At 42.0% G+C, this 13,084-nt stretch overlaps 1 protein-coding gene across 1 annotated transcript; it reads right to left on the minus strand.

The window, feature by feature from the left end:
* Positions 1–1,494: 1,494 nt before the first annotated feature.
* On the minus strand, positions 1,495–12,630 carry LOC124271692. Its single transcript, XM_046706851.1, has 4 exons — positions 12,263–12,630; positions 5,449–5,580; positions 3,335–3,532; positions 1,495–3,200 (listed from the first exon to the last, which is right to left on the minus strand). Exons 2-4 carry the CDS (start codon positions 5,569–5,571, stop codon positions 1,860–1,862), a joined length of 1,662 nt encoding a protein of 553 aa, XP_046562807.1. The 5' UTR covers positions 5,572–5,580; positions 12,263–12,630; the 3' UTR covers positions 1,495–1,859.
* Positions 12,631–13,084: the final 454 nt, after the last annotated feature.

The following is a 13,084-nucleotide window of genomic DNA, read 5'->3' on the forward strand; positions in this document are numbered from 1 at the left end:
AACTTTGAACGATAAACGGCTGATGAGTGATACCTTTAATACACGACCGCCTCCGTGGTGTGGTGGTTAGAGCGTCCGCCCGGATAGCGGAAGGTCGCGGGTTCGATCCCCGACCGCGTCATACCAAAAGACGTTTAAATATGGTACTTGTTGGTCCCTGCCTGGCGCTCGGCATTGATGGGTACAAGGACTGGTCGGCTCGGAGTCAGTATAATGTGTCTGAATGGGGTATTCATGCTTCACTGCGGCATGGTATCTCAGTGAGCTGGCACTATAAAACCAGCTTGTCTGGGCTAGTACAAGCAGCCACACATACACATACACTCGCATGCACGTCGTCATATGAGCGAAATATTCTCAAGCACGACGTTAAACCCAATTTCACCTCACCTCACCTCACCTTTAATACACGACGCATCACGAAGACTAGCATCACACAATGGGGTCGACTTAAAGGTCGGCGAGCAGATGATCGAAGCGCTCCTAAAATACGAAATATTCCTTTGTAACAGAACAATGACAACGAGTGGGCCAGGAATGGCGTATATAGTAATATCACATAACAGGGGATAAGTGAGTGAGTTTAGTTTTACGCCGCACTCAGCTATATTCCAGCTATATGGAGGCGTTCTGTAAAGAATCGAGTCTGGACCAGACAATCCAGTGATCAACAGCATCAGCATCGATCTGCGCAATTGGGAACAGATGACATGTGTCAACCAACTCAGCGAGCCTGACCACCCGATCCCGTTAGTCACCTCTTACAACAAGCATGGGTTACTGAGGATCAATATTCTAACCCGGACCTTCACAGGTCATAACAGAGAGAATACATCAAGTGTGGTTAAATGACCAAACCACCAAAACGTTAGGCTTCAGTTTAAAACGTAAAGGTTTCGTTGTGTAAAAATGTTTCAATGCAACCACCAGAATACACACAATAGAACAAAACAACAAACATACAAGAAAACAAGGATATGTACTGTGAAAATAATAATTCCAAAAAACATATTTTTGGAAAAATCGGAAAGAACACCGGCAAATTATAGGAAATGTGTAGAGCTACACAGCATGCTAAGAAACATGTTTAACTGTCATGATCCTACAGTAACTTGTAATCTTTCTAAACTTACTTTCGATAATATTTCAGTTTCTGTGGAGAATTCTACAAGCCACCAATCTTTTATTATTCCCCAAACCATTGGTTTGCCAGTACCACAATTTTTCTGTGGGTTTCACAAAACTTTAATGAGTTTTGTTTGCCTAAATTCGGATTTCCCTTCCACTCTGAAATAATACGCTATGACATGGTTTTGAATTCGTCCGAAACGCCACGACACAAATCCAAGCACAATACACAGCTGGTTGGCCGATCGATAGCTAGGCTTTAACTATACCCCAAATGACTCCGCAAGTGGTACCTATCGGGGACAACGATGGACCATGTTGCCCAATTTTAGTAACTTCACAGTTGATTTTGCTAATGAGCTGTAATAGTTTCAAAACAACATTTATTTTCAAATCAACCTGTTCACTGGTTACCAGTGACACATGTCTTAACCTTGTTTGCGTGTTCACGTTACTTCAAATTCTCTTTTAACCTTCAAATCAAGGAGACAAGTCCTAAACACGATATAGATCAAACATTTTTCGATCAGGTGCTTCCTATAAGTCTTATCTCAAAGCACAACCACAGCTTGTCTTAAAGGTTCAGCGTCTAACTTGAGAAGTAATTCTGTAACGAACGACATACTAGATATCACAATCACGCAATTCTAGTTACCAGCAAATGTGAGGCAATGGAAGCTAGGATGTCTTCTAAGCTGTTGGTCACTGTGACACGTCATACATGCATGGCACTACGGTTGTCTGGTGCTCTCTGTATCCCCATCATTGATAATCCCCCCATCCTCTACCCCCTCCACCTTTACCCCCTTGCCGCGTGCTGGTGGGTAGTAGTCCGACAACTGGATGTCGCCAAGGATGTGTTTCATGCCCTTTTTTATTTTCACTTTTTTCGACTCATCTTCTTTCCGAATACCCAGTTGTAGGTTTTGTGGTGGTTTGTACCCTGGGTGTTTGTATAAAGGAAAATATGAAAAATACGACCGTTTGTTCGAGTTCTCAAACGCAAAAGGGTCCTTTTTCATTTTCCTTATCCTGGCGTCAGCGAGTGCCAACATGTATGCCTGTTTGTGGACATTTGGGTCGATTTTCGGCAATGCAGGATTATGTTTATTCCTCTGTTTCTTTTTCATAGATATTTCTATTTTCTCTCTGTAACTCAGCGTCTGGTCTGTGTCGTGCTTAAGAATTCCACCTCGACCTTGTTTACTCTCCTTCACAAAAGAGTTCTGTTCGTTGAATCGGACTTTGTGATCGCCTTCCGTCCTTTTGCTCGAACACTCTCGTCTGTTGTGGGAAGCACTGGTTAGATCCGTGGCTGTTTTATCTGGGGTTCGTGAAGGCGGGTTGGTCCGTTGTCGATCTAGATGACCACGGGAATGCTTCCGTCTGACAGGTTTGCCACACTGGGGACACAGTCCCATTTTAGACACACACCATTTTTCATGTCTTCCCGTTTGGAAACACTCCTTGCACCTTAGAAACGCAGTGTCGACATCGGGACACTCGCACCAATTCGCTGAATCTACCCTTGAAAATATAAATGAGTCCGGAGTCGTCAGAGTGGTCTCCCTTGATATGGAGTGTGGATCTGGTGGGGAGAGACTGAATGTTCCTCTTCGATGAAACTCAAAAGAAAGTTCTCTGGAGTTGGAAGTTTCACGCTTATATTCCTTAAATGGGCTTGACTGACCTGCATATTTGGCCCAGTCTTCTTTCTTTCCGTGTTTGTATTTGACAGTTCCCCCGGGTATCTCATCTTCCTCTCCCCAGGCTTCGATACCAGAAGGATTCGAGAAAGCTTCTTTGGGTTTCTTCTTCCTCCTCCTCTCAGTACCATTTCTATTCGTCGCATCACTTCCTCTTCTGTCGTAATGGTTACTATCTCCAAATGTATTTGACCCCTTTCGATTTAACTCTCCGCCGCCATCTTGAGACATTGACCTTGACCTACCATCATTCCGACCAATCATTGATCTCCTGTCATTTGTCAGGGACGGAAGGCTTAATCTCCCCTCCAGCAGCCCTCTTCCTTTCTTTGGACACTGGTGGATTTGTCGTGAGGAAGGTATTTTCGCTTACAAGAGGAAGAAACCTGCCATCTTCTTCAGCCTTTTGTTTATCGTTTTCGAACATCGGAGGGAGTTGAAACCTGTTCTTTTTCTCTCTAGGCAGCGCATCCCAGTTGAGGATTGCCGTGTCAAAGAACCTTCCGTCGTCGGACGCAGGTGTGTTTGGGAGGGGACGCACCCAACATTGTTGGGTGGGGGGCCGGAGGCACGTGCTCACAACGCTGGAGGTACCCCTTTCCAAAGAGATACCTGTAGGGGTTACCCATATATCGGCCATCAGGTCCCAGTCGACTGCATACATAGCAGAAGCTGTGAGGTATATGCTTGCGAGAAACCTGGAAAAAATAAATATGGTTCATTTGATTTCGTTGTAATCTCTATTTAATCAGAAATTACAGAATAAATTAAGTTATCATTTCGGCATGTTTCACCTAATTATGCACTGATTTATAAATGTTTGTATACGTGCAAGGTTGTTGCACATATGAAGAGGTTGCAGGCGTGTAACTCTTGACCAGTCCTTGTTTCAGACTGGAGAAATACCCACGATAGTGAGTATGGTGTTACCCCGCTTGTAGTAATGTTCCAGCAATATCACGGCGGGGGACACCAGAACTGAGCTTCACACATTGTATCTATGTGGGGAATCGAACCCTGGTCTTCGAACCTCGGGCTAGCGGACGGTTTAATCATTCGTCTATCCCACGGCACCGCCGAGGCGGCGAGGAACACAATGTCACGATGGTTACAAGCACAACAATAAGAGAAAAATCCTGAGGTTCATAGTTCCTGCCGTTCCATTATTCCTGCCGTGTGCTGTAGACATAGAATGTCTGTGTAATTCAGTAATCATTTTCGTAGTATTAAACCCGAGACCTCCGTTGCAAGTCTCCAACAGCAGAAGTTTGACACTAAAAACAAATATTCATAATGCTCTGAAAGATTTAAAGACAAATATTCAGTATATCCCTTTTGTATTTAGAAATAGCTCAGCCGAGAGAGTATTGCTTTCACGTATATTTCAGTCATATCACGACTTAAGAGTTATCAACCCTTGATGTGTAAATGAATTCCGTGCATATGGCCTCAGACCACAGTTACCCCCCTTACATGATCCGGAAGGAAAATATGAGAATATATAGTGCCTTGATTAAATAGGCTGTTCAGTCTGTGATGGGGCGGTGGGGGGTAGCCTAGCTGATAAAGCATTCGCTCGTCACGCTGAAGGTCCGGGTTCGATTCTCCACATGGATACAATGTGCTAAATGCGGCGTAGAATCAGTATTATTAATGTGACTGTTGTCGTTCAATAAGAATGAGCTTATTTTCTGTAATACAAAATTGAGAAGGTCGATCCAGGCCAATATTTTGCTGGTTAAGCGACAAGTGGTAGGTTGGTCAGCATGCAACACGAGAACAGCCTACGACCGATATTAATTATGGTGGACTGGCATGTCACTGCATTTAGCATGGAAGGAACATAATTGAGGTCTGAGGCCATATACTCGTGGTTTGCACCATCACATAATAAACAAATCGATTCTAGTATCTGTACATGCACCTGACGCAATCTAATCGTTGTCGTTAAGAGGTTTCATACTTTATGGTGTCTTACATGTCCACGTTCAGGGCGTGATTTATGATGGTTTCATGTCAGTGCTATTTCATCCCAATGTCATACAATTCAAATAACACATATCAGTAAGAAATATCTGTATGGAAATATTGACGTGGTAGATCCAGAGTGTATTTGAATTTGTGTTGATTCCGAAAAATGTCAAATCGTAAACGTTATTGCCAATGAATTGAGGACTGGGTTGCAGATTTTGTGGTACCGATTTCTTCCTACATCCTAAATATTAACGTGCTACCGAAGCAAACTGAAAGTTTAGTGAGTTGGGTTTTACGTTGTTTTGAATTATAGTATTTCAGTAATATTACGACGAGGCGTTGGCTGTCAACACTTTTTTATAACACGGCCATTGTGACAGATCAAGGGTCATAAGCGGTTTCAATGAAGAAACGAAAAGCGGATCCTTGCTTGGCAAGGGATGCAACTCTGCACAGGGAATTACGACTATCTTGATCACCGTGCCATCAGTGACCACGACAGCGTACTCGCCATCCGACATTTTTGTTCCTTTTATGACAACCACACTATTCTAGACACCTGGTGTCCTGTCCAACCACATACATCAGTATAAAACAAATTGCATGCATCTCACACAACACATTTCAACTCACAGCTGACCCCTTTTCGACCCCGTGGGGTGGCCCCATTCAGCAAGGCAGCCACCCTCCTTTGTGTTTTCTTTATATCCCCCAGGTCGAGGGGTACCGGCGGCGCCCGGGGGTAGAGGGTCGTGGTCGGCATGAGGAATAACTGCAATAAACGCATAATTAATCTTTGACCTACCTTCTGGGGGAACTGATAGTTGATCATGTGAATCAGATCATCCACATTCATAATCCCCGGGGGGTCAGGCAGGAGGGACATTGTTCTGTGAGGGGGAGCCTGTGTCGGGGGTCCTTAAGATTGGCCGATATCCTTTAATCGAAGCAAAGATTCACGGGAATAACGTTTTTGTTCGGCTAATTGATAGCCGCTGTGGAACACGTCAGAGGCGAGTTATCTTCGAGGTTAACACAAATCTGTCACCCGTCATCTGTCATCACGATACACTTAAGTCATAAGCGGGTTTGATACTTGATATCTGAATTAAGCCCGAAGTCCTTGCCTTCTTTTGAACCACAGGAATGGAACACAAGTCCAAATACCGCACCATGATTCATATTCCTTCATATTCTTTCCGGAACAATGCATATCCTAAAACATTATAACACGGCCGATCAAAGACATCAACGGGTTCACCATATCAGGTGGAGATAAAGTCGAATATAATTCCCAGGTTAGCACTCAAGTCACAGGTGCGCTGGAGTCGATACAGCCAATACAAACTAAACTAAACTCATAATCCTAATTCATCCGACATTAATTCTTCCGTCCTTCCTCGAATCACGGCAGTTATTGACTGCAGTCCATGAAGTTGGATTCATAGAGGCTATCAAGAAAAAGTCACAATTTCCTGTTATTGAACGAAACGTATCGCCGACCAAACTCGTACGATACCAACGGCAGCTACCAACAATACATCCCAACCTGAATGGTTAGGAATAATGAATGAATTGCCAATATGGATGTTTATATCCTTGGAGATGCTGTTGAAACTTCAGTGAATCGCCGACGGAAGCACACGCGCGTTAATAACGTGCAAATCAGCCGTTGACGTCAGTGACGTCTATTTACAGCAGCGCCACAAGAACACATGAGACTCAAAACATCCCATGAAACACAAGGGGGAGACATCAGAGGGATCATGTAAAATTTAGGTTATAGGCGCTGAAGAAGAACACCACTTATATTGCAAGAAGCCACGTCATGTGAACCATAAATCCCAAACGTCGCATTGCAGTCATGCAGGCAATTTATCAACTCCCTTGACGTTAGAATAATCTTATCTTATCACCCATGCAAAGCGTCTTGGAAGCTAATGTGCATGTCAATGGCTCAGTTGTTAAAGTTCAGTTGTATGACATAGTCCTGGACCAGTCCAGCGTTATAAAGATTCAGCTGGACCATCTTGTCCAGCGTTATAAACGATCCACCGTTTAGTCCTGGACCATCTTGTCCAGCGTTATAAACGATCCACCATTTAGTCCTGGACCATCTTGTGTAAACGATCCAGCGTTCATCTTCACCAGCGTTATAAACGATCCACCATTTAGTCATGGACCATCTTGTCCAGCGTTATAAACGATCCACCATTTAGTCCTGGATCATCTTGTCCAGCGTTATAAACGATCCACCATTTAGTCATGGACCATCTTGTCCAGCGTTATAAACGATCCACCATTTAGTCATGGACCATCTTGTCCAGCGTTATAAACGATCCACCATTTAGTCCGGGACCATCTTGTATAGCGTTATAAACGATCCACCATTTGGTATCTTGTCCAGCGTTGCTCCTTGACAACCAAGAGCAAACGGAAATCCACTTCAGCTTCCCACGGTAACCGGCAATTGATTAACTCCATACATCAACAAATTATGACCGTACGGTTGTTACGTTGAGTGTAAGCTCCCATTTCTGTACATTTACTGCCAGTCTTCACGGCATGCTTCTTCGGAACAAACACATGCTATGTGTTCAGAGACTATGCTTTACAGCGTAGCAGTCTGTTCTCGCATGACAAACCCTCATAAAAGAGGCATTAATCCAGCGTGTTAATATACAGTTGCAGTGAGCATTTCCTTCAGGATGAAGGCATGGGAAACAAATAAGCCACACAGTACATCAAGAAACACGTTATAAAGTGTGCTCCTATCTCCAGTTATTCAACCACTATCAGTGTTTATATACAGGCCTACGTTCATAGTAACAGTAATCCCTGGTGTAGAGGTCCTCCCAACAATGGGTATGTAATTACCGACTGGCGGACCCATCCAGGTATGTCTTGACGAACACGGTGGACACCTGTATCACTATCTGAGGTCTGTGACAGGGTATCAGTGACACAGGGGTACGATAACATATCAGTGCTTAGTGGAGTGTCGAATGATCTAATTGTCAACCCGTGTTGGGAATGTGAAACAGTTACTCAGCATATTGCGATATGGTATATGCCGTCACACAGGGCCACGTGTTCAAAGAGACCTTGGCTTTAAGTACAAGTTAATGTATAAAAGTTAAACAGTTTTGGCGCTGAGATTGTCCCCGAAAGTACTCTAACCGCGTTAGCTTTCCGTTTCTGTGGTTTAGTTTAATTAAACACAACAAAACCTTTCTTGCACTATGATTTTATCATGTATTCGGATATTGTGCTATTTCTAGTTTGTTTAACTGTTTTGTACTACAGGTCGTTGGAATCTAAATTAAATGGATTTGCTTGGCCGCAGAACTACAAGCGCGTTTACCTTGGTTCTGGTTTATTGGTCTCAATTTTTAAGGTTCCGTGTCGTTGAATATATTTATGGTTGTATGTTGCTGACGTTACTATTGACGGTTGTATTGGCGTTGACGTTACCATTGGCGGTTGTATTGGCGTTGACGAACCATTGACGGTTGTTTTGGCGTTGACGAACCATTGACGGTTGTATTGGCGTTGATGTTAGCATTGATGGTTGTATTGCCGTTGACGATACCATTGATGGTTGTATTGGCGTTGACGAACCATTGACGGTTGTTTTGGCGTTGACGAACCATTGACGGTTGTTTTGGCGTTGACGTTACCATTGACGGTTGTATTGGCGTTGACGTTAGCATTGATGGTTGTATTGGTGTTGACGTTAGCATTGATGGTTGTATAATTATGACGTTATAATGGATGACTGCATCGATGTTGACGTTGCCACTGGTGGTTGTATTTCTGTCGACGTTACAACTGATGTCTGTACTGGCGGTGGTGCTAGTTCCCTGATACTGATATTGGTTCTGACTTCAGTTTGGTGATGGGGAAAGGGGTATGTGTTGTTGTTGGAATTGTATGTGAGAATTAACCCACAACTGTTTCATTATTGCCTGTCCACCAACAACGAATATCCCACAATGTTAAAACTCAAACATGTCCTCGTGAAAATTTCCCCTAATCATAAAGACCCTCACGGGTCGTATACAACCGCTCTGTCAGTCTAGTCTCTGATATAATCTTTCTCCCTCTACAGACTGTCACAGGATCCTTCAATCTGAAGAATCTTATCACCACTGTCAACTCTTCAACTGTCAATATCCAGCCAAGACCTCGTCCTTCATACTGCCCTATAAAACACACCCTGTGTATCACGTACACGTACACTCCTCACAGGGCGTCCCAATAAGATACATAATTGGGGGAGTCAGATTAGGGACGGGGGAGGTGGGGGACTGATATTGATTTCGAAATCATACTACAAAAACAATGTTATCTCGTCGGTTCAATTTGACCCAGTTATGAAATCTGTACATACTATCTTGGGGACATATTGCTTGAAATCGATATAACAGCAATCTCATGCATTCCTAATTATTCACATGTATTACATGTTAATATTGCAATAGGGTTTTAGTGGTTCTGACACGAGATCTGTCCGTGCGTATTTCATATAACTGGGAAAACATCCATGTCAATCTATAATTTCCCAGTAGGAGGCACTGGTGGCAATGTCATATAAAGCGCCGCAACTTGCCATGGGTGCCATGGGTGCGCCGGAATCATAGGTTCGAATCTCAGATTCAGCTTAACTTTGCCCTTTGTTTCCTTAACATCATCGAAACATAATAATAATGTTCTTGGTATCATCACTAATTAAGTCAGTGAGTGAGTTAAAATTTAAAGACACATCGGCAGTATTTCAGCCATATCGTGACTAAGAAAGTTGTACATATATAAATGAATAAAAACAAAGTTAGCTAATATACTTACTTGTCTGCAAAGGACAGTAAAGCAACTAGACTATCACAGAAATAAATTTAAAACCAGTAATAGAATCTAAAATATTTTAACTAGAAATGACAAGACAATATAAAAACAGGCTATAGATTACCAACAACTGAAGGTTTGATCACCATACTAGGGACCATGGCACTAAGAGTAAGTCATGAACAAATGCTTATAATATAGTCGGAATCGTACAACGGGTTTCGCTTCAGATTTCTTATGATTATGGACAAGGTTTTGCCGCTGGTTTCTCCTATGTAAATCCGTAGAGCAATCTTCTCTCTGCTGTCATCAAGATTAGCCATCAGAAGACATTTGAATATATCAAAACATAGTTTTCTAAGTTGTTATATTAGGTCCTGGGTCGTAGGCAACAGTGGACACGGTGTAGTATATTCAGAAAACATGTGGCCCGAAAGCGAACATTTCGCGCTATTGTTGCCGTTTAGGCTCTTTGTTGTGTTTTTAACAGTAACTCCATAAGTCACATGTGAACACCATCAAGTAACACTTCAAGCATTCGAGCAAGTTGTACATATTTTCGCACTACTTCTCCAAACAAGCACGACAGCCGCATTGTCACGCATCGGTAGCCATTTAATGTGTATTTTGAACTGTAGGTTCTCTTTGGTTAAGATGAAACCGCTTATATCGCTACAATATCGATTTGTTTTCATTCAAAGACTTTTTCAGGTGGGGTCCAAATAAGGCAAGGAATATCCCAAGCCGTGGCAAAGCCATGACAGAAAATTGTAGTTGGCTAGGTAACCCTGAACACATTTCAGACAGGATACATTTAAAAACACATCAGGATTCGAACAAACTATAAAAGTCTGAAGTTTTATTTGCACATCAGTATATATGTAAACAACACGAACAGGAGATCGAACCTCAAACTGACTGGAACAATGAAAAATATTAAAGTATACATCGACATACGTAATGTAATATTATCTTTAGGCGTACATCGATCGTTATCTATCAACCCTTTGATAATCTGAGCGCCTTTGTGATCTACAGATAAGATCTGAAAATCTATAAGATCTGGAGACGCGTTGTTGACGCGTGACCAGCTGGCATGCCATATACCGTGCAGTGAAGTATTTTCTCATCCACCCCTCACGCCGTTAGAGGGAACACTACACCAGGTGGGGGAAAAGTTCATTGCATAGGATTCGCGCAGATGCGATGTACGTTTACCAGTGCCACTAGAGGGAAATGCTTTTCAAAATTGAATAACGTTTCTTTACTTACATAGCAAGATACAGTGAACCCAATTACTAATGAAATATAGCCTGTTTATTATATTACTCGTTTGATATTAATAATATAGTTTGACGCCGATTTTAGCAGAATTCCGGTTATATCTACCCGGTCGACTACCAGAGTAGGTTGGTGAGGACGAATAATAACATGGATGCCTACGGGGTTGATTGAGCAGGAATGAAATACAGAATGAGAATCGTCCAGTTGGCTCTGCATTTGGAGTTCCTATCATTATGGATTTTAGAAGGAATATATACCCTATGGACTTATAATGTTTTTAGCATGCTGACTTCCAGAGGACATCAAAACAGACACATGACATGAGAACACCAGTCGTGCCAGTGCGGTGAAGAACATTCTAACATTGTTCGCTTTCATCTTAAGGTTTCCAGATTGGGATGCATGTTCTATTTGTGAAATATCGTGATCGTAATGGTTTTGCTCAAATAGTTCCACTGTGGATTCGTCAGCTAAGGATATTCATCTAAATGCTTGGTATAATACTGAGACAATAAGTCATGGTCAGTTAAATCACAAGTTTCTAGAGCAATGAAATACAATGTATGTCAATATCAGTTTGTATGGAACCAACGGTTTATTTAAGAACGAATCAAGCGTACTGACGTTTATAGCTGAACAAATACAAAAGGGTTCCTTTAGCCATGAAATGCTACGAAATCGTTTGCAATTAATTTATCTTCTTTAAACAAAATATCCAATATTTAGGCGGTTGTTATGTTTATAATACACTTCACACTGACTTCCAAACGATCGCAACAGTGAACAATAATAACCAATATACACATTAATCAAAAGAGTAGCACAAAGTACTGCGCAAATTCTTGAATAAACGACCGGTGTTTATTTCGGAAGACTCTGCCCATATTTCAGGCACACGTTCTGCTATTTTAGAAGGGTTCTTTTCTCAACTGCATTTATTCAAGGCGTGTGTTATTTCAAGGATTACGGTACAGATATTTCATTAGGTAAGAAGTTCTACAGTGATTCCGTGGGGATCCGTGCAGGTTAGTATAGGTTTTATAAAGTATTCTACGTTTGTTGTAAAAGGCAGCTAACTGGATCGGGGATCAGGATCGATGGCATGCTGAATGCGTGTGACCAGTACGATGTCATCGGTAGGATGACACGCATCCAGCAGTCAATGCGTACCGACGTCAATGGACGCTGTTCATAATATCAGCCACTGTTTTGTTTTTTTCAGTTTTGTTCAGACTCGATTATCTACAGGTCGGGATATAGCTGGAATATTAAAATACGAACAATCAAACAATACGAAGTCAACAATGTACACAAACAGCACCTACCTGAGCGTGTCTTGTATTCTCAAACTTCTCACATCCCTGTCATAGAGAAACACTACATCGTTCTACCTCATCATCTACGACTGCTGAAGTAAACATCCCCGTTACTCTGTCTGTACTCCGCCAATCGAAACCACCACACAATAACCTGCATACAACCTGCCCCCTATCAATTCCTATCATGAACAGCCTTATCCAATGAAATCTGACAACAATCTATCATTGTCCCGTTGCATAATTCCTTACTTTAAGAAACCCATAACTCATGTTTTAAAAATAACCATAAATTAAAACAATGACATTCAAATTCACTTTGAATCCTATGTCACAAGAATTACTTTCTTGCAACCCCGCTAAACGTAAGAATGCTCTACCTAACCCTCAACCGTGGCCTGGGACGTCAAACAACGCTCTCGTCCGACCCTCGCGAACACTCATGTAGGGTATAAATCCTGTTGCGCTGTGCGACCGTTGAGAGAAGGAGTAGCACATTGTTACAAACCCGTCCCAGTGCCTGGAGAAGTGTAATTGATTTATCGACTGATTGATAATAACTGCAGTATGGCCTGATCAGTGATTGAGAATATGTCAACAATCAAATTAAGATCTAACGTTACCTGGCGAAAGAAAGACTGATTAATGAGAAAACATAATTCAGTTTTAGATTTCTGTTTAAGTAAGGTATTTGTGTTCGGTTAACAGTATTAACGAGTTGTACTTCATGAAGTTATTATGAAGAAAATCGATCCGTTTTTCTAAAATATTTGCATCATAAAGGAGATAACATATTTTCTAATAATATCTAATAGGTCCGGCTGTAGCTTT

Source organism: Haliotis rubra, unplaced genomic scaffold (assembly GCF_003918875.1).
Source record: "Haliotis rubra isolate DU_JTF1 unplaced genomic scaffold, ASM391887v1 Scf1623, whole genome shotgun sequence".
NCBI lineage: Eukaryota > Metazoa > Mollusca > Gastropoda > Lepetellida > Haliotidae > Haliotis > Haliotis rubra.

Coding starts and splice junctions, on each gene's coding strand:
- LOC124271692 (XM_046706851.1), bottom strand. CDS start 5,571: ATGCCGACCACGACCCTCTACCCCCGGGCGCCGCCGGTACCCCTCGAC. Junction 3,533..5,448: donor CCCCACGGGGTCGAAAAGGG/GTCAGCTGTGAG, acceptor TATTTTTTCCAG/GTTTCTCGCAAGCATATACC. Junction 3,201..3,334: donor CCTGCGTCCGACGACGGAAG/GTTCTTTGACAC, acceptor CTCTTGTAAGCG/AAAATACCTTCCTCACGACA.